Here is a 19,902-nt window from a genome sequence, read left to right as displayed (position 1 = left end):
ACACTGGAATGCGTTACCTAGGGAGGTGGTGGAGTCTCCTTCCTTGGAGGTTTTTAAGGCCCGGCTTGACAAAGCCCTGGCTGGGATGATTTAGCTGGGAATTGGTCCTGCTTTGAGCAGGGGGTTGGACTAGATGACCTCTTGAGGTCCCTTCCAACTCTGATATTCTATGATTCATCAGATGCATAGAATGGAACATATAGTAAGGAGATATATATATACATACACATATCGAGTAGGAAAGAGAGGATTGTATCATGAAAACCCAATGACAGACTATCAAGGAGGTGAGGATGACTGACAGTGCAAAATGCAGTACAGAAAGGACAAGGATAAGAATGGAGCATAGGTTTTTGTGAAAGCAGTTTTAGCAAGAGCAGGCTTCCTTGGAGATAATGGAAACCAAATTGGAAGGGATCCAAGATAGTCTTGGAGGAGGAGAAACTGAGGTACACACTATACTCAATAAAGAGGAGGGAGGAGATGGAGAGACACGTGATTTCAAAGGAAGAATATTAGAGGGCAGAGTACACCATGACATATTGGTATTGTATGGGGAAGGTGCCAGAGGACAGCAAGAAGTTGAGGAAAGGAGTGAGCCTGGGACAATGGAAGTACAGAAGTGTGAAAGGATCCGATCACTGGGATAGTTGATCATCAGGTGCATACCTGTAGACAATCTTTGATGTAGAGCAAATATCATGTATACCCCCAAGAAGCTGAGACAGAAAGATGGCTTCTGTTTTCAAGGCTGACTTTTTGTAGTCTGTTACTTAGTTATTTTAATAATAGGTAAGCCATGAAAGAAAAGTCACAGAGAAAGTAACATGAGTGGGCTTCTGTGGACATATTTTAAAAAAATAAGTTAAAGGAAAAAATAAGCAATTTATGCACATAGGAATAATAATTTTAAAAACCCTTATATTAAAAACACAGCTTGTCAGAAAACCATTTCTATAGAACCCCTTTCTAAAATCTGAAGAGAAGTTAAACTAATCTGAATTTAGAAAAGTGTAATGCTAATATGTATATCAGGGGTTGGCAACCTTTCAGAAGTGATGTGCCAAGTCTTCATTTATTCACTCTAATTTAAGGTTTCGCGTGCCAGTAATACATTTTAACGTTTTTAGAAGCTCTCTCTGTAAGTCTATATTATATAACTAAACTATTGTTGTATGTAAAGTAAACAAAGTTTTTAAAATGTTTAAGAAGCTTCATTTAAAATTAAATTAAAATGCAGAGCCCTCCCGGACCGGTGGCCATGACCCGGGCAGCGTGAGTGCCACTGAAAATCAGCTCGTGTGCTGTCTTCGGCACCCGTGCCATAGGTTGCCTACCCCTAATGTATATTATGTTAACACCTAGTTCACAAGGAACAAGTATGACTGGACAGACAGCTGCTGAGATGCCATGATCTGATATGGAATCTTGTTCCCATGGCCTTTAGGGTAGATTTTTCATCTTCCTGCATTTGGAAGCCTGGCTAGATAGTTTGTGGGCTGAGAATCTTCAAGAACAAAACATAGGTGGTGAATAAATTTACATAGGACGGATAATAAAATTACAACATCCAAAATAATCTAATTTATCAAACACAGATAAACTAACCAGGAGCAGTAACATGAGCAAAGAGAGCTGTGATAAATGCAAATATTTACCCAATGAGATACTTGCATTAAAAATAAACCTAAAACAAAAAAAAAATTAGACAAAGATTTTACTAGAAGTAATATCCCTGTATTTTTCTCACTATTATTACTGAAGACATTTCTGTTTGAATACGAGATTTAGCCCTAGGAACCAAATTTTCATTTTGCTTTGGCTGTTACAGAGGTCATAACCTTGCATGCCTCTATGGAACATGGAAGGGACTGCAATATCACAAGTTATAATACACAAACTCAAGGCAAGATAGAATAGCAGACCTATATGGCTCAGGTGACAAAGAAATGAAGATGGCATTCTGAAAACAGTAGACAAACCATTATTTAATGCTATAATTAGAACAAGTTATTTTTGATGGTCCGTTATTCAAGCAGAATGGAAAATGGTACCTCGTACACACACAAAATTGGTACAAAAGACTGTAATAACACTACATAGATAGGCTCCTTCGAAAACTCCAGTCTAAGTGTCCATTATCCAATCTCAGCCACAGAGATTCTGACTACCCAAGAATGCTGCTTATGTACAATATATACACACACACAGCAGATGAGCATTTGCATCACTATGTGTAAATTGTCATAGGCTCATTGACTTCAAGTTAATGGGCCTATGACAATTCACACAACCTTAAGATCTGCCCTAGTTTGTTTATATATACGCACATTACACACACACCAGGTTCACAGTGTTAATGTAAACTATGTGCTTTTCAATTAACTGGCTCCTTTCAATGAAACATGAGTTTATTGGGATGTTATTTAAATTTTCCTTCTCCAATACAAAAGAGGAACTGTTTCTCAGCTATATGAACAGCCACACTGCTCTACAGTGAAAAATGGGCATGGATGTGGGTCAGGGTAACTGCAAGTGCAAACAGGAATATTTCACTCAGACAGAGATGTGTTGCTGTATTTTTCACCAGCCTGGTTCTCACGGGACTGCTCTTACAGGCCCACTTGGAACTTTTTAATTGAGAAAGGTCATGAACCCCTGTAAAACTACCCATTGTCTTGGGAAGATTTGTTTCACACTAATGATGGAAAAACTATGAACGCTCTTCTACTTTTTTTTTTCCCTCTCCTCCCCACCAAATAACACAGAAGAAAAATGCCATGAAATTCTCTGACTTCAAGGAATGGAAAGGACAAAAATCAGGATTCCCATGAACCACAAACTTAACATGTGTTACATTAACTGCATCAACTAAGTCTTCAGGGAAATCTAAGCATGAGAGAATTTAAGAGGAAGAGTGAGACAGTCCTAAATCCAGATAGCATGTTGGGCAATGATAACTGATGGAAGTATATTTCAAGCCTATTAAAATCCTCCAGTCATTTGAGCTCAACAGAGAATTAGTATGTAAGAAGAGTTCATGTACCATATGGAAGCTTGGCTTTAGCAACTAAAAATACATCACCACAAATATTCTATGCTTTGTGTCTTGCACATGATTTGAGCTACACATTCATAGACTGTATGTAATCCGCAGGAGGGCAGAAATTCTCTCATTACTTAATGGAAGTTATCCTGAACTATCTAGATTCTAGAATACATCCCAGACCAAATCATTCCTAATGCAACTCAAATGAAATCAATGGAGTTACATCAGGGAGTAACCTAAACACAAAGTTTGTATTCATCTGCAAGCAGGCACTGGCTCGCTCCAGTGAAACTGAAGGCCTGATCCCACTACATATTTTAATCAATTTCAAAGGAAAGTAATACCACTTTTAAAACGACTAATACGGCTGTGTCCACAGTACGCACCTCTAAATTACTTTTCAATGACATTACAGAACTATGTACAAACACTGCAAGCAATTAGTAGCTAGCATCTGCTGTAACTATTTTAGTTGCAAGAAGAGTTATGCATACCCCTGATTGTCGGTTTTCCCAGGTAATCTGGCAATTCATTATGCCAACTATAAGAGTGAAGAACAGTTACTTTCCAGGGTAAGAAACTAAGTGAAATGTATGATACTGTATAGTGAGTGTGGAAAAAAAATTATCTTGAAAACAGTTTTTTAGAAATGGGTCAGACAGCTAAACAGTCAACTATCTAATGAGACCAGGAAATGGGGACCTGAGAAACCAGTCTAATACACCTATTATTTACTGTAGTTACATATGAAATGCCTGATCACCACACAGGGACTAAGTGTCCTGACTTTTCTAGAGACCAATGCTGTGTCATCATCTCAACTGTATGATTCACCTGTAGCACCAAAAACTGAATACAGCTGTGAATAAAAGCTGCTAAAAAATACAATATATTCCATGGGGGAAGCCATGTGGCATTCTTCCTACTGTGTATATACAAACTAACAACATGAGAAAAACCATTTTAACTGTCACACAATTCTATGTGCTCCAGAACACATCTGAACGGGTTCCTGGAAGAGTACTATGGAGGTTCTAGCATCCAGGTTAGAGCACTTAGTACAGTTATGCAATTGAAACCATGTTAAAAGTGTTCTCTAAAACAGTTACCATTTGTGTCTAGCATGCACAAGGCCTGCTACGTCTGTAAAGGTTTTGATACCAATTTCAGTTTGCTGATTCAGATGCTTGGTCCTTGAAATTACTGAAGATAGTATTGGGAGTTATTTTGCAACTTCTTAACTCAGACAGGGCTAATGGGCTTAGCTGAAATTAAAACTCAAAGGCTGTCAATATTGATGTTCCATCACATGTGTAATTTGTAACTATAGCATTTGCAATACATTTTCCACAAAAAATGAAACTGATTTCTTATTTTAGTATGATACACATTTACAAGCAAATCATGTTAAATTTTTTAAAAGTCACTTCACTTTAAAAAACAGCCACATACATCAGTTTAGGTACATACTGATATTCAATTACAAAAAAGTGATTAATATTCATCTGAATATGTATTAAAACAAGTTTTAAGACCTGCATTCATATTAATATGCGACAGACACATTTAGGCCCATGCTCTTGTAGGTGCCCAGAAACAACAATATATATATTATTAATAAAATAATAATTAATAATAATCAACCAGGCAAAATGTCATCAAAGACTATCTGAAACTAGGCCAGTAGTTCTCAAACTTTTGTACTGGTGACCCCTTTTACACAGCAAGTCTCTGAGTGCGACCCCCCCGCCTTATAAATTAAAAATACTTTTTTATATATTTAACCCCATCATAAATGCTGGATGCAAAGCGGGGCTTGGAGTGGAGGCCGACAGCACGTGACCCCGAGGGGTCCTGATTCCCAGTTTGAGAACCCCTGAACTAGGCCCATGCACAGTCTACTCCTACTTTTTAAGAAGTTCACAACCTTCAAGAATAACATTATGATTTCCTTGTGTTATAGACTATTATATGGCGTTCATCCCAGCACTTCACAGAAATGGGCTAAAAACAAAATGTGAAACTGGCTAGTCTATTTTCAGTGGCCAAATTGATAAAGGGTCCAGTTACACAAAAAGCCCAACCAGCAGACTCTCAGAGCTTTAATTCCCCCAGAGATAGTCGGACAACTACTATGTTTGTTCACTTTTATCACTGTTTGTTACACTAATTTATCTGAAATGGGAAAAATCTTGTGATAAAAACAAAAGAAAAAAATGAATGTGAGATTTGTCCCTTTTATTTCTTTAATCATATTTTCTTTTCATAATTTTTGATCTTATCACAAGCATCCTGTGAATTCTCCTAAGAAGCACAGAGTCATAGAATTTAAGGCCAGAAGAGACCACCACATCATCTAGTCTGACCTCCAGAATATCACACACCACCACCTCGCACCCACACATTATACCCAACAACTGAAATTAGGCTGAAGTATTACAGCGCACAGGAGACTAAACTATTGTGTACCACAGGCAGAGAACAGTAATGACCACAGTGCATCACTATCTGTGGCTCCCATAATTGCAGGGAAATGATTGAGTCCTTCCTGATCCCTGCAAATGGTCGGTTGAAACTCTTAACTATGAGTTTCTAGGCACATACGACAAACCATAAGTAAGCCCCAGAGCTGCCGAGCCCTGCCCCCTACCATCACAAGCAACCCCATCATAGAATCACACTCATATTGCCTACTCCACGTCTGAAAGCACAGGCTCACATTAGATTCCTCAATTGAAATCTCTTTTTCCCCCCCCCCAGAAGTGTCAAAATGAGGACCCTCTCATAAAAGGAGCTGTTACTTTATTTTAGAAGAAAATTGAAATACTCAAAACAAACAAACAAACAAAAGAGTCAGAACTTTACAACCTCTTTATTTCTGAAAAGGGGAACAGAGTCAGCAGACAATGTATGTTCATCCTGACCACAGAAGAGAAAAAACACACACACACACACACACACCATCACATATGGAAAATGTAAACCCCAAAGAAACAGTAAATGTCAAAAGCAAGCTCTCATTGCAATATTAGTAAGTGGTTATATACACACTTTTATTGCTTTGCCAACAATTAAAGACAATTACTGAATTACTTCAAGATATTAATTCTGAAGTGGTCTTAGATTTACTCTAAATCTAGGACCTGAGTCTGCAAACAGTTACACACAGGACTAACTATCACTCCATGATTAGTCCTATTTGAGCATATGCCTCTTTCAGGACTGAGGCCTTATACAAATTGTGTGCATAAATAAATGCAGTAATAACTTTGTTCAAGATTTTATTATTTTTCATTTACATTAAATCGCTAATTTTAATTGCAACTATAATTAAGGTAGCATCTAACAACTGAGTAAGACCACATTTGCAATTTTTTTGGGGAAAAAATGGAACTGCTCAATAGTATATTGAAGTGTGGTTTGAAGCCTGATAATCATTATTATTCAATTCCATTTTTAGCTTTTTACATAAGCATAGCACTGTAAAAACAAGTGACCATACCATGGATACCTCTCAAATTACCCTAATTTTGTCCCACACTAACTTGCTGTTATCTAGTATTTAATCCAAATTGTTCACATGCAATACACATGCAAGGAGCTAAAAACAAGGATCACAGAAAACATTTATATTAAAAAAGCATGAGTCTCTCAAGACTTTAAGCTTTCTGCATTATTAGATCATCTACCAAGATCTTTATATCAGCCTTATCATTAGGATATACAATCTCCTTGGGTCCCTCATTTTGGGTTGATGTCCAGTTAGGCCTTAACAGGTTGAGAATTATGATACAGATGGACTGTCTATACTATTCAAATCTATTTTCACTCTTTCACCAAAGTAAGAGATGATTTTTGGAATATCTATATGACACACTTTTCCTTAAAAAGGCTTAATCAGCTGGGCCGATTCACTGAACCAGCATTCAAAACGTTCAGTATCTTTTAAATAAATTACATTTGTGGGACACCTTTCATTCTGAATTGTTACTCATAATACTTTATCAATACACTGAGCACTTAATGCATTACTGAAATTCAGCCCTTTCTGGGGTAGACCACCTCTTAGTAGCACTACATAGCTGTTTAAGACAGAAAGTTAAGAACAGCTTTTCTTTGTGAGAGTAGAAAAACACAAAAGATAACAGTTGGCTTCCTAAGAATTTACCAGAACACTGCAGTTAACAACCTGCCCTTGGCAAAATGTTTATAATGACCACAAGTAAACATTTCATTCCAAAGATCTCACCTCCAGCAGCAAAACACCCCAGTAAGGAAGCAATATTAAAAACTAGTTTGGAACAAGTCACAGACTCTGGCATTCTAATACATTTATGTACATCATGCCTTTTTCCCACTTCACAATCTCTCCTCAGGCTTCTGACACCCTGACTTGCTCCAGTTCTCCCAGTGTAAGCCAAAGTTTCCATTTCCCATCTGACAACCTGCTGTGGTATCTGGGTCACAATTTCCCTTCAGACACCAAGCCTAAACCAGCCCTTGGATGACTGCATGGAGGGGGAAGAACCTGGAAATACTTTAAAAATTGATAGCCTATTTACATGTTTGTACAATACCAAGCTCAACAATACCCTTAGGCATTACAACAGAAACACCACCTATTGGAGAATTAATTGCTGGTTTAAAAAGATACCAATGACTATAGGTTTGATATTCTGCAGTTTGGCTGTGTATGTAGCTTGTTCATATTCCAAAAGAGTCTGTGCATCTTTCCCCCCTTTTTATCAAGGAGTTCGCCAACCCCCCCCAAAACAGGGATGGGCAGAGGAACAGGAATGGGTCATCTCCAATAGCATTTCAGCCAGTGCTAATCTGCACCATGATGCCACTTCATATCCTGTGGTTTCTAGGTGCTATGCCATGCGGAGTGGACTTCACTTCACGGGTAAATTCAATTCCTGTACCCTCCAAAGGGATGCTAGAGATGAAGCAACCCTCCCGCTCCCTCTAAGGGATCACAGGGGAAAGGAAGCAAAGCTTGGGAGGTCAGAGGAAGATTGACACCTTGTACCCCAGAGGCATTGACCTATGTCCTCCCAGAACCCCAAGCCGAGGAACTAGCTCAGCCCTGACTCAGGAGGAAGGCGGCTCCCTACTGAATCACCAGCACCACTTCCTCCTATAGCGCGACCTGGGGCTCGAGGCTGGAAAGGGCCTGGCTTCACAAACCATTGACCCATCTCAGCCAAGCCTCCGTGACAGCAGCACACGGCAGACGGGAATCAAAGCAGCAGCTCCAGACCTGCCCCTCCCCCCAGTGAGGTGCCTGGTAAACAAACGGCAGCTCAGCGGCGGGGAGAAATCGCCCAAGCCAAGGCAGGCACCGCGAGGGAAAGGAGCCAGAGAGGGGAAGGGGAGCGCCCCACGCCTCGGGAAGCCCCCCCCCCCCCGAGCAGGAGCCCTAGGCGCAGCAGGGAAGAGAGCAGTTCCCCGCCCCACATGGGTAGGGAGGACTCTCCAACCTAGGAAGGAGGCGGCTCCCCCCGCGAGGGGTGAGGGAGGGAAGCAGCTCCGTACTCCAAGGGCGCAGGGGGAGCGCGACAGCGCAGACAGGAGAGGAAGGGGGAAGCCCCCTGCAGAGCAGAGGGGCAACTCCTCATGTCAGCGGGAACCAGGGCAAGCGGCAGCCTCAGTCCGGCTCCGGAGCCCCCGGGCCCTGGGGCATGAGGAGCGGGGGACCGGGCGAGACCGAGGCAAAGAGGCCCCCAGGCAGGCAGCGAGCAGCCGGCCGGGCTGGGCCGAAGCAGGAGAAACGCCTCCACGGCCGCCCGGGGGGCGGAGTGCCGCGGGTCCTGCCCTCCGGCAGTGTGTGTACGTGAACACAGCCGGGCCCCTTCCCCAGGGACGCTGCTGCCGCCGCCCTCACCTTTCCAGTCCCGCCTCTGAGGCCGCCCCTGACAGCCGCCGCCGCTGCACCTGGAGACCGACATCTGCGCCTGGGCGGGGAGGCACCCGCGTCCCCTTCTGCAAGCTGAGCCAGGCAAGGGGGCGCCCAAAGCCGCTGACCGGGCTCGGCAGCGTCCGAGGGGCGTCCAGACCCGCCGCCTTGGCTGGCTGGAAGGAGCAGGGTCCGGGGGCGCCCAGTCCCGCTCACTGCGCCGGGCTTAGGTGAAGGAGACGGGTCGGTAACGCAGCCGGGCGCGGCGGCATCCCGCTGAGGGCGCAGAGCCCTGGAGAGGGTCCCCCAGCGCTGGAAGCGGGTGTGCGCTCCCGCTGCACAGGGCACCGGCCGCTCCCGCAACGCCGGCACGGTGATTGGAGAGGTTGGGCAGGCGGGGTGGAGAAGGAGGCGGAGGAATGATATAATAATAACCAGCGCAGCGCCCCTTCGTTCCGAGGGATCTCAAAGCGCTTCGTAGGCGAGAGAAAGAAAGGACCGCCCGTAGGGGACTAGGAGTCAGGACGGCCAGCTTTTACATATAGCATACCTATCTAGGGCAGAGATGTTTGGGGAGGCTTAATGTTTTACACACTGGATCAACTAGAGCCCCTCGAATAAGTGTGAATCAAAATATACAAATTGGAGGCAGGTATCATTCTCTCACCATCACCCCCACACTACCCAATCTCAGCTCCTAGGGCTACCCCCAAAATATCCCGAAGTTCATTGTCACCTGGGGCACAGTACCTCTGCACATGATATTGAGCAAAGGGAGTCTGCATCATCTCCAGGCAGCTTAGAAAGGGACACTTCTTATATGGGTGAGACCCACTTGTTTCCAGGCTCATCACTGCAACTAGGGGATATTTTGTTTTCCTACAGCCAGAGACATACACACATATATGAAGGCCCTAGAAGGATGGTATCCCCTAAGAGGAAGATCGCTAGCTTTTCCATTTCTAAAGTGAGCATCCCCAACAAGGGGTAGTCAGAAGGATCAGAGTTTGAGAGGGACTGAGTTTTCTCTGCTACCCAGACACACTACTGCCTCTTTTTAGGCAATGGTCAGCCCCACCCCCTTCCTGAAACATCTCATCCTGCCTATTCTTAGGCACAAGCATGCATGGCATGGGGACAAGTTTATTAATAAACCATCTGCACAGCTAAGGACCCATCCAAGGTGATTTGCAGGACTACATTAATATTGATTTACAATGGTGGCTCAGGGCCCACTAGAGAAAGGGGCACACTGTGTACCAGTAGCTGTCACGCAATCTTCCCCAGTTGCTGCAGCAGAGGGAACATGAGGTGCAAGTTGGATTCAGGCTTTATATTACCCTGTCAGCTGCACTCTAGACACCACTAATAAAAGCACATGGGCCCTACCTATGCACATGTTCCTTCTGCTAGTAGCCCAGCTCTGACTCTGGGTTCCCCTTCCCCTCCACATCCTCAGCCAAGATTTCCTCCTCCTGGCTCTGTCCACTCTCAACTGGCATGGGAGCCACTAAAGTATTCACAATAGCCTTTGCAGTGGAGATGGGGTCAGGGCCGGCCTTAGCAAGAGCAGGGCCTGATTCCTGGGGGCGGGCCGCACTCCGGCCGGGGTCACGGGGTTTGGGGCGGGGCCGGGCCAGAGCCGCTGGGGCCAGGGCCGGGGGTGCTCGGCTGCTCGGTCTGGAATCGCTCAGCCGGGGCCGGGCTGGGGCCCTGGGGCCCGAGCTAAGCTGGAGCCGGAGCTGAGCCGGAGCCGCTGGGGCTGGGCCGGAACCGGGGCCAGTGGCCCAGGGCCGCTCAACCCAGGGCCGGAGCCGGTGGTGCTTGGCCGGAGCTGCTCGGGCCAGAGCCGCTCGGGCCGGGCCGGCACCCAGGGGCCCGAGTTGGGCTGGAGCAGAGCCGCTCAGGCTGGGGCCAGGCCAGCACGCTCGGCCAGGGCCAGGAGCCGAGCCGGGCTGGAGCCAGAACCACTGGGGCAGGGACTGGGCGTGCTCGGCCGGGGCCACGCCACGCCGCGCCCCCCCGCCCCAGCTTACCTGCCTGCCTGCCCCTGCTTCTTTTCAGACTTCCCGCAAACATCTGATTCGTGGGAAGCAGGGGAGGGGGAGGAGCAGGGGGGGCGGAGCGTTCAGGGGAGGGGAGGATGCAGAAGTGAGCTGGGGGCAGGGGCGGGGTGGACAGCTGCAGGGCCCTCTTAGGCGCGGGGCCCAATTCAGCCAAATCGGCCTATAGCCGGCCCTGGGTGGGGTTGCCACTGAGTATCATGTCCAGCTCATTGTAGAACCAGCAGCTCGTGGGCGCAATACCAGAATGGCGGTTTGCCTTCTGCACCTTGTGGTAGGTGTTCTGCAGCTCCTTCATTTTGACCCTGCATTGCAGTGTGTCCTGGTCATGCCCCCTTTCCGTCATGCATCGTGAAATCTGTCCGTAAAGTGCAGCCAGGAGTGGACACCCTCCTCTCCCTAAATGCTGATGAGGTCCAGAAGCTCAGCATTGCTCCCAAGCAGGGGAGCACCTGGTGCATGGAGCAGGCATGGCCACCTGGAAAGATGCACTGAGACCACTGCACACATCACTGAGCAAACAGGAAGGCGACTTTCAAAATTCCAAAGGAATTTATGGGGTGGGGCTGATGGTTGGTCACCTAAGGGCAGGGCAGTAGCGTTCAAACCACTGACCAGAGAGGTAAGAACAGGCATTGTAGGACGCCTCCTAGGGGCCAATCGCAGCGCTGTAATCGACCTTGGTGTCTACATTGGCACTGCCGTGCTGTAGCCCCAGCGCTGAAAGCTGTACGCCTCTCGTGGGGGTGGTTTTTTTAAAGTGCTACAACTGTGCAGTTTCTGCACACTAAGTGGCTTGGCAGTGTGTACACCTCAGGAGTTACAATGCAGAAAGCTGCTTTACTACGCAGAAACTTGCCAGCGTAGACATGACCTGAGAGAAGTGTGCTTATGGTGCCTGTGACGTCAGAGAGTGGACCACTTCCAGGCATGGACAAAGCTTCCTCACAGTAAGGGTAGCTGGTAGCAAGGTACCTCATGACCCTGCCTTACCTCAGGAAGCAGCCCAGGTCCAAACAGCTGTACATTGAGTTACTGGAACATAATGCAACTGATGGTAGACCCTGTTCAGTGGATCAAGACAAGTGCCATTACTCATGAAGTAGATAGGACAATGCACATGAGTAATAGCTTGTTTGGATGGACAGAAATTTTAAACGCGGTTACCGCTTCCCTGTCCCATTTAATATGGTCAGTAGCCCTAAATTTTTCTATGTCCCATTCACTCTATTGTATAGTTTTAAAACATTGAGCTATTCTCTATTTCAGGTGGGATCATTTGCAGTTATCTGAACTAGAATGTAACCAACTGAAAAGGTTTCATTTTCTAACAGACTGTTGAGGAGGTAAGGCAAACTCCATTTGTAAAACACTTAAAACAAATCCAAAGAGATTTTTAGACATTTGTTTCTACTTTAACTAGATTTAGGGGTCCCTGCTTTATTGCTTAGCATTTGAATACCAAAATGTAAAGGAAAAACCAGTGATAGCTTACCACTACAATTAAAAAAATAAACTGTTCATTCCAATAAAGAGCAATCAACTTCTTTTGTTGGGGGTGGGTGAGAAGGAAGAGATCAAGCTGATTCTCTCATTAAGAGAGAAAGCAAGTTATGTAAATTAACTTCACCAAAACTATTCTGGAATGAATTGCAAGAGCCCACCCAAAAGATGATTGAGAATCAACTGCCAACAGCCAGGAAGGCAACCCAGGATATGAAAGGAATATTTTGTAAATGCACCTCCTAAAAAAACCAAACAGTATAAGTCTACTAATCATATCTGTTACTTAATATATGCACTTTAGTCTGAAGTCCCAGTTCTCCAGTTGTATCAAAAGGTACAAATAGAGAGGCATGTTTGGTTAAGAGCACCTCAGGCAGCAGCATCTACTAAATTAGGAGATAGTAGGTGACAGGCACATTAGAAGTATCTAGATAAACACTTTGCTTGGCCTGCCTCCTGTTGACATAGATGCTTAACTCCACAGAAGCACAAGGAGCTATGGCATACGGTTCTAATAGACCTAAAGGGAAGAGACACATTGTGTGAGATATACACCAAAGAAGAAGTGTGTGATACAAGTCTTGCCAGCTTGATACTGGAATATACCGTAAAACCCAGCTGGCAAAGCCTCAAGAGATACAAGTCTTCCCAAAACAGTCATTTAACATTTTGGGATACTAGGCCGCCCTGTACTGATATAAATTCAGTAAAGAATTTTACAGACGCTTTAAGGTTGAATTTAGCTATTCCTCAATATGCCATATAACAGTGCTTCTCAAAGCCGGTCTGCCGCTTGTTCAGGGAAAGCCCCTGGCGGTCCAGGCTGGTTTGTTTACCTGCCGCGTCCGCAGGTTTGGCCGATCGCCGCTCCCACTGGCTGCGGTTCGCTGCTCCCACTGGCCGTGGTTTGCCACTCCAGGCCAAAGGGGGCTGTAGGAAGGGTGGCCAGCACATCACTCAGCCCGTGCTGCTTCCCGCAGCCCCCATTGGCCTGGAGCGGTGAACCGCGGCCAGTGGGAGCCACGATTGGCCAAACCTGTAGACGCGGCAGGTAAACAAACCAACCCGGACCACCAGGGGCTTTCCCTGAACAAGCGGCGGCCCGACTTTGAGAAGCACTGCCATACAAGATACCTACCACCGAGTCAATATGCACCAGAGTCAGAAAAGACAAAATGTCTAAAAGTGGCTTCGGGAAACAACGAGCTTCTCTATATTTATGCAGTCACGACTGAAGTACATCATTATCTTCACACCTTCCCCTTCCATTTCTAGCCCTGCAAAAACACTACACTCAATATGGAAGCAGTGACACTTGTTTGTAGAATTGCTGTCACTTGCCCTTAAATGTATCTTGCCTTTCTTGGCTCGTTAGCAGGTATGGCTTGGGAGAAATTCTCCATTTAAGAGGTGGCAACATATAGGGAATTTTTGTTTTGTTTTTAAGAGTGGTAGTTTGAAGCTATTCAGAGTTTAAGAACATTAGAATAAATCCAAGGGCCACAGATAAGTGGACACAGGTGAATGAAATTTATCAATAGCTCTGCAGTTTCATATTGCTATCACTTCTAATAGATAGAAGTGCATGTAAGTAGAACTTGGAAAAGTGTTCATCTGTGTTACTCTACCCTACTAACACCCATCCCCTGCATTTTAAAGAACAGTCTCTGTATTTTAATGTTAAAATTAAAAAGTTGTACTAAGCTTCTTTTATCACTTTTTTCCTAATGATTTTCCTTATTAATCCCCACCCACTCTTTCCTTCTCCCCTTTTCTGAACTCTAGTAAATGGGCCTAATTCATGCTGGCAAGTGTTTACAGAATCAGGTCATAAGCTTGTGGTACCACAAGCAAAATCTTGAACTTGAAGGCAACAGATCCATGTCTTAGCCAATAGTTCACAGAGCCTTTTTGCAGGGTGCTTAAAATTTTATTTAGGAAACCCATATAAATCGGGCTAATGCTTATTCACCTTTGTAAAGTGCTTAAGTTTCCCCAGGTGAAAGGGCAGTGTTGATGTGCCCAACATTAGCCCCCATATCATATGGAGAAAACTAAGGCACAAAGGTTTAGTTAGATGGCTAAGGCTACTGTGACCTAATGGATTAGGAACTGCCTGTGGAAAGAGACCTACTGATAGATTCTTCTTGTGGTAAGTACTCAATTTGTTATTGCATGTTCACATGAAGCAGCTCCTCAATAAAGTGATAATCCTGTTGAATAGTAATTGCGTACTACTATCTGGACCAGGTTTTCAACAACCGTTTAAATTAAGAGTTACCTGCTTTGCTGATATTCTCTGCTGTAATTTACCACAGCAACTTTCAAAGTAAAATTAAGCAGTTTTAAGTGACCTGTTGTACTGCTCATTACTAAACTTAGTTTTTGCTGCATGAGGCAGCATAAACCATTAAGTTTCCTATGACCAATGCCCTAAGGGACATTGGGAGAATCTGTTTGTAGGAGACATAGAAACCTAGCTATTTCACTGCTTTTTGTCACTAGCCACCATAGTACTTTCCACAGCAAAATTTTGCCAACTATAAAGCCTCCACTGGTTAGTTTATATAGTAATTTTTTCCCCCTCCCTGCTCAACTGTTGAGTTGCATTTTCAGTTCTGGGCAATGTGTTAGCTAGAGGATGCTCTTTAGTATTCTTCAAGTTCCCAGGTATTTTAAAGTTTAGTGTTCAACAGCTTGCTGAATACTTTGCTATAATTTAGGGCTAAATTCCACACCCATTGAAGACAGTGGAAAGCATCCACTTACTTCAATGGAAGCAGAAAACAGCCCTTAGAAGTTTAAGTGAAGAGTTTGTTTGTTCCCCTTCCTCCCTTTTTACAGAACCATTGCCTGGATGTCCATCATGTCTAATTTTATGGACCTACCTAAGGTATCTATTTTGAAGTATAAATATTTGAAGTAAATAATTTAAAGGTTAGTTTTCTAGGCATTTTCTGTACTGTATTTTAATCATGTAGTAAAAAGCAGGTCTTCATTACATTTTTGACCACTTGCAAATGTGAAGTAATATTTCCTAATAAGCACAAACTTTAAAAAAAAAGTTTATTTTATACACCCCATACTAACAACACATTTGAAAGTTGGTGGTTTAAAATCCATCTACATTGAGATTTTAGTAGGTAGTATTTACATTAAAGCAACTGGAGAGTTCAAGTTTTTCCCTACGGGGGCTGGGGGAGGGAGAGAAAGAAAGGGGGAGTTTGCTTGTAATTTTCTTATACCTCAAGGAAAAAGAAAACCTTTTAGTCTTTCCATTCTTCTTCGTTCTCTGACCCAGTCTCCTCACCTGCAAAATGAGTTTTAGAATATAAGTGTCCCATACTAGGCAAAAGATTTTTAAGAACTTCCCTATCATAGATTCATTAGAAATGCTAGCTGATTTGTATTGTAACTAAGCTAAACAGGCATATGTTTCATTATTGCTGTTTCCTAAGACTTAAATTACAATACATAGCTCTTCATTTAGTAACTGCTTATAAAAATTATTGACGTGAGAGCGATGTAGGGCCTTCAGGACAAGGGTTTCAAGTTTATCTTCAGATGATTCTTCCTGTAAATCAGTCAGCCTAAAAGTTAACAAGTCAGATCACAGGGCACAGTGGCAGTCCATGGAATTAAATGTAATACATGAACAGGGCCGGTGCAAGGATATTTTGCACCCTAGGCGAAACTTCCACCTTGCGCCCTCCCCCTCCACACACACACACACCCCGCACATCGGTTCATTGAGGGGCAAATCCCAACGAGCCTTTATAGACCCTAGGGGCCAGATTCCCCCCTTCCCCACCCCCTGAACCCCCCTGGAGGGTGCACAGCCCCCCCCACAAGCCCTCCCCACCCCACCCCGCTGGCTCCCACTCAGAGTCCACTCACTGGCTTTGCCAGGCTTGGGCCACTGCAGCAGCTCGGCAGGGAGGAGCCGCCTTCCGGAGGCACCGGAGAGCCAGAGCGTCCTGCTTGTGGCGGCAGCGAGCCCCAGCGATGGAGGAGCCTCCCCCCGGGAGTGGCAGCAGCAGTTCACACACCCAGGAGCTGCAGAGCTCAAGCGTGGCCAGGGGAGAGCCGGGGGGCGCACAGGGGCTGCTGACCGCATGCATCTGCTGCGGCCTGCAGGAGCCCCCGGGGGGGGGGGCAGGGGCGCAGCTGCTCCCCACCAATGGTGCCGCCACCTTTGCAGGGATGCTGCACCCCTGCACCATGCCGGCTCCTCCATGGCTGGAGCTCGCCACCCCCTCAAGCCGATGCTCTGGCTCTCCGGTGCCTCCGGAAGGCGGCTTCTCCCTGCTGAGCCAGGGCACCGCTTTTTTAGCGTTACCATATTTCAACAATCAAAAAAGAGGGTGGGAGAGCCCCACCCCCATCCACTCCCTCCCACTTCCCACCCCCTGACTGCCCCCCTCAGAACTCCCAATCCCCCCCCCCGCTCCTTGTCCCCTGACTGCCTCCTCCTGGGACCCCTGCCCCTAACTGCCCCCCAGGACCCCAACCCCTACTTAAGCCTCTCTGCTCATTGTCCCCTGACTGCCCTCTCCTGAGACACCCCCCCACGCTAACTGCTCCCCTAGGACTCTGCCTCCTACCTGTCCCCTGACTGCCCCAACCCTTATCCATACCCTCACCTCCAGACAGACCCCCGGGACTCCCACGCCCCATCCAACCACTCCCCACCCCCTGACAGCCCCCCCAGAACTCCCGACCCATCCAACCCTCCCCCTGTCCCCTGACTGCTCCGATCACTCTCCACACCCCTGCCCCTTGACAGCCCCCCCCAGAACTCCCAACCCATCCAACCCTCTCCCCACCCCCTGACAGCCCCTCGGGACTCCCCTTACCACCATGCCACTCAAGCCGCTGGCTCCACGTGGAGCCAAACCAAACAGGCTGCCAAGCGCAGAGCCCCTCCCCCGCAGAATGCTGGTGACACGGCGCTGAGGCAGCGGGAGGAACTCTGGCTGCTGGAGGCCAATGGAAGCGGCTCAATCTGGCCCAGGCACCCAATCAGCCGCATTGCACTCTGCATGAGGGGGAGGAGGAGGGGGAAATCCCAGATCTTTCTACCAATTCCTCTAGGATGGCTATTTTAAAGACAAAAAGGACATATCCGGGGAAATATGGAGGGAGCTTTTTGGCGCCCCCAATCACTTGGTGCCCTAGGCGACCGCCTAGTGGTTGCACTGGCCCTGTACATGAGTAATTTTACAAGCTAACTCAGTATCAAAATTACCAATCCAAAAGTCAGGCAGGGAGGAGGGTAAGTAAGCATGAACTGGGATACTAACTTATGGAGGCCTTTCTACAAGTAGTTTATTTTCAGGTCAGATGTAGTAGTTCTCAATTACTTGCACCAGCCTTTTTGGATTCAAAACGCATGTTTCCCTCTATAGGTCAGATTAATACTTGCGACCTCTCTGCATTCTCAAATTAACACACACAACACCCACTATTGCCACTATTAAGGACCTAGGTGGTGGAGGAGAGACTATCAACCTGAGTAACCCCATTATTCATAGTGCTGGAACTAGGGGTGCTGGGGAGCTGCAGCACCCCCTGGCTTGAAGTGATTCCTATCATATACAGGGGTTGCAGTTTGGTTCAATGGCTCTCAGCACTCCCATTATACAAATTGTTCCAGCACCCATGCCTTTATATGAGGGACAGATGCAGGGGGAAAGAATAGTCAGTATGGGAGATTTGAAATCATTTCTAATGCCTCTCTGCATAGGAGAAGTACAACTTTATCATACAGTGATCACAACAGCAGCCTTGGGGGCATAACAATATGTAAGAGGCGGTTACTCACCCTGTGCAGTAACTGACATTCTTAGAGATGAGTGTCTGTGTGGGTGCTCCACTTCAGGTATTGGTGCATCCCTGCACCTTCGCTCGGAGATTTTTGTAGCAGTTCTCGTACCGGCCACGCTTGTGCATAGCCTGCGCCCCGCTCTGAGTCTACCTTAATAGTATGCATGCACAGCCGGTCTCCTCAGTTCCTTCTCTACAACGGAGGCTACCCCAACTCCAAAGTAGAGGGGAGGAGGGTGGGTAGTGGAGCACCCACGGGGACACATCTCGAAGAACGTCAGTTACTGCACAGGGTGAGTAACCACCTCTTCTTCTTCGAAAAATGTCCCTGTGGGTGCTCCACTACAGGTAACTTAAAAGCAGTAGGTCTCAAGGAGGTAGGGACTTCGGATCTGATAGGAATGCAGTAGCTAATACAGCCCTGCCCAATCGTGTATCAGAGAGAGGGCCCTGAGAAAGGGCATAGTGTTTAACAAATGAGTGTTCAGAGGACCAAGTGGCCACTTTACAGATGTCAGCTAGGGGAACTTTGTGTAAGAAAGTCACTGAGGCAGCCAGAGATCTAGTGAAGTGAGTTCTGATGCCAGCTGGCAGTGTAACTTTCTTTATCTGATAACACAATCGGATGCACTCAGAAATCCAGTTTGAAAGTCTCTGGGTAGAAATAGGTGTTCCTTTGGAATGGTCCGCGATGGAGACAAAAAGTCTAGAAGAGTTTCTAAAAGGTTTGGTTCTATCCAAATAGAAGGACAAGGCCCTGTGTACATCTAACGTATGTATTGTGGCTTCGAAAGAGTTCGCATGTGGTTTTGGAAAGAAGATCGGTAGGTGTATCGGCTCATTAATGTGGAATGGGGAATGCACCTTTGGAAGGAATTTGGGATGTAATCTAAGGGTAACCTTGTCCTTGAAAAATATCATATATGGTGGATCTGCCATAAAAGCTGCTATTTCTCCTGCCCATCTGGCGGAGGTAATTGCCACTAAAAATGCTGTTTTCATTGAAAGGTGTAAAAGGGGGCAAGTGGCTAGGGCCTCAAATGGTTGTTGAGTTAGGCAGGATAGTACTAAATGAAGGTCCCACAGAGGGATAGGCTGCTTAATGTCTGGGTATAGGGCTTGGAGTCCCTTGAGGAAACACTTGGTGATTGGATGAGCAAAAACAGAGGTGTCGTCGATTCTGTCATGGAAGGTTGTAATAGCAGCTAAATGGACTCTGATGGAGCTGAAAAAATGCTGTTGCTCGGGGACCTCCTCCAAGTTAATTCTCAATTCACTGGCAACTTTTTAAAAGGTCTTGAAATTTCGAGAAGTCATCCGAAGATGTTGGGGGAGGGGGGGAAAAATAAGGCTTCTTCAGGCGTTACCTCTGGCTCTACTAGAATAGGATCAGGACGTGATTGATCCTGCAAGTGTGACAGTGCTGCCTGGTGTCTTGTGTCAGTGGCAGGTTCATGAGGTGGTGGTGCTAGGCAGGTGTTGCGCCTGGTTGAGGTGGAGTAGCGCATGTGTTCAAGGATACGATGCCCATGGGGCCCAATATTGCCATGGTGGTGGGA

General features: G+C 46.0%; 2 protein-coding genes and 1 long non-coding RNA gene across 9 annotated transcripts in view; 1 reads left to right on the top strand and 2 right to left on the bottom strand.

Moving 5' to 3' along the window:
• PFKFB4 (6-phosphofructo-2-kinase/fructose-2,6-biphosphatase 4) overlaps positions 1-9,076 on the bottom strand; it is a 113,672-nt gene extending 104,596 nt beyond the window's left edge. For 2 of the 5 annotated variants that reach the window (XM_065551279.1, XM_065551281.1), the window contains exon 1: positions 8,937-9,069. Coding sequence is in view for 1 of the 5 variants with exons in the window: in XM_024099973.3 (XP_023955741.1) it covers positions 8,937-9,000 (64 nt within the window). In the remaining 4 variants the exon portion in view is untranslated. Of the gene's footprint in view, positions 1-8,532; positions 8,621-8,936 lie in introns of those variants that run through there. The other 3 variants (XM_042861726.2, XM_024099973.3, XM_065551283.1) reach the window with 3 other exon arrangements.
• Positions 8,912-19,902, top strand: part of LOC103307558 (uncharacterized) — a 26,965-nt gene continuing 15,974 nt past the window's right edge. The window contains exons 1-3 of the long non-coding RNA XR_010589114.1: positions 8,912-9,050; positions 12,281-12,357; positions 15,362-15,410. This is a non-coding gene — a long non-coding RNA (uncharacterized LOC103307558). The remainder of the gene's footprint in view (positions 9,051-12,280; positions 12,358-15,361; positions 15,411-19,902) is intronic.
• The window catches only part of LOC135972632 (actin nucleation-promoting factor WASL-like), a 24,127-nt gene continuing 19,797 nt past the window's right edge, over positions 15,573-19,902 (bottom strand). For all 3 annotated transcript variants that reach the window (XM_065551286.1, XM_065551287.1, XM_065551285.1), the window contains exon 7: positions 15,573-15,827. In XM_065551286.1, the coding sequence (XP_065407358.1) occupies positions 15,784-15,827 (44 nt within the window). In that variant the 3' untranslated portion in view covers positions 15,573-15,783. The remainder of the gene's footprint in view (positions 15,828-19,902) is intronic.

This window comes from Chrysemys picta, chromosome 7, assembly GCF_011386835.1.
Source record: "Chrysemys picta bellii isolate R12L10 chromosome 7, ASM1138683v2, whole genome shotgun sequence".
Lineage (NCBI taxonomy): Eukaryota > Metazoa > Chordata > Testudines > Emydidae > Chrysemys > Chrysemys picta.
Note: the sequence above shows the minus strand (reverse complement) of the source record. Positions and strands in the feature narration are given on the sequence as shown.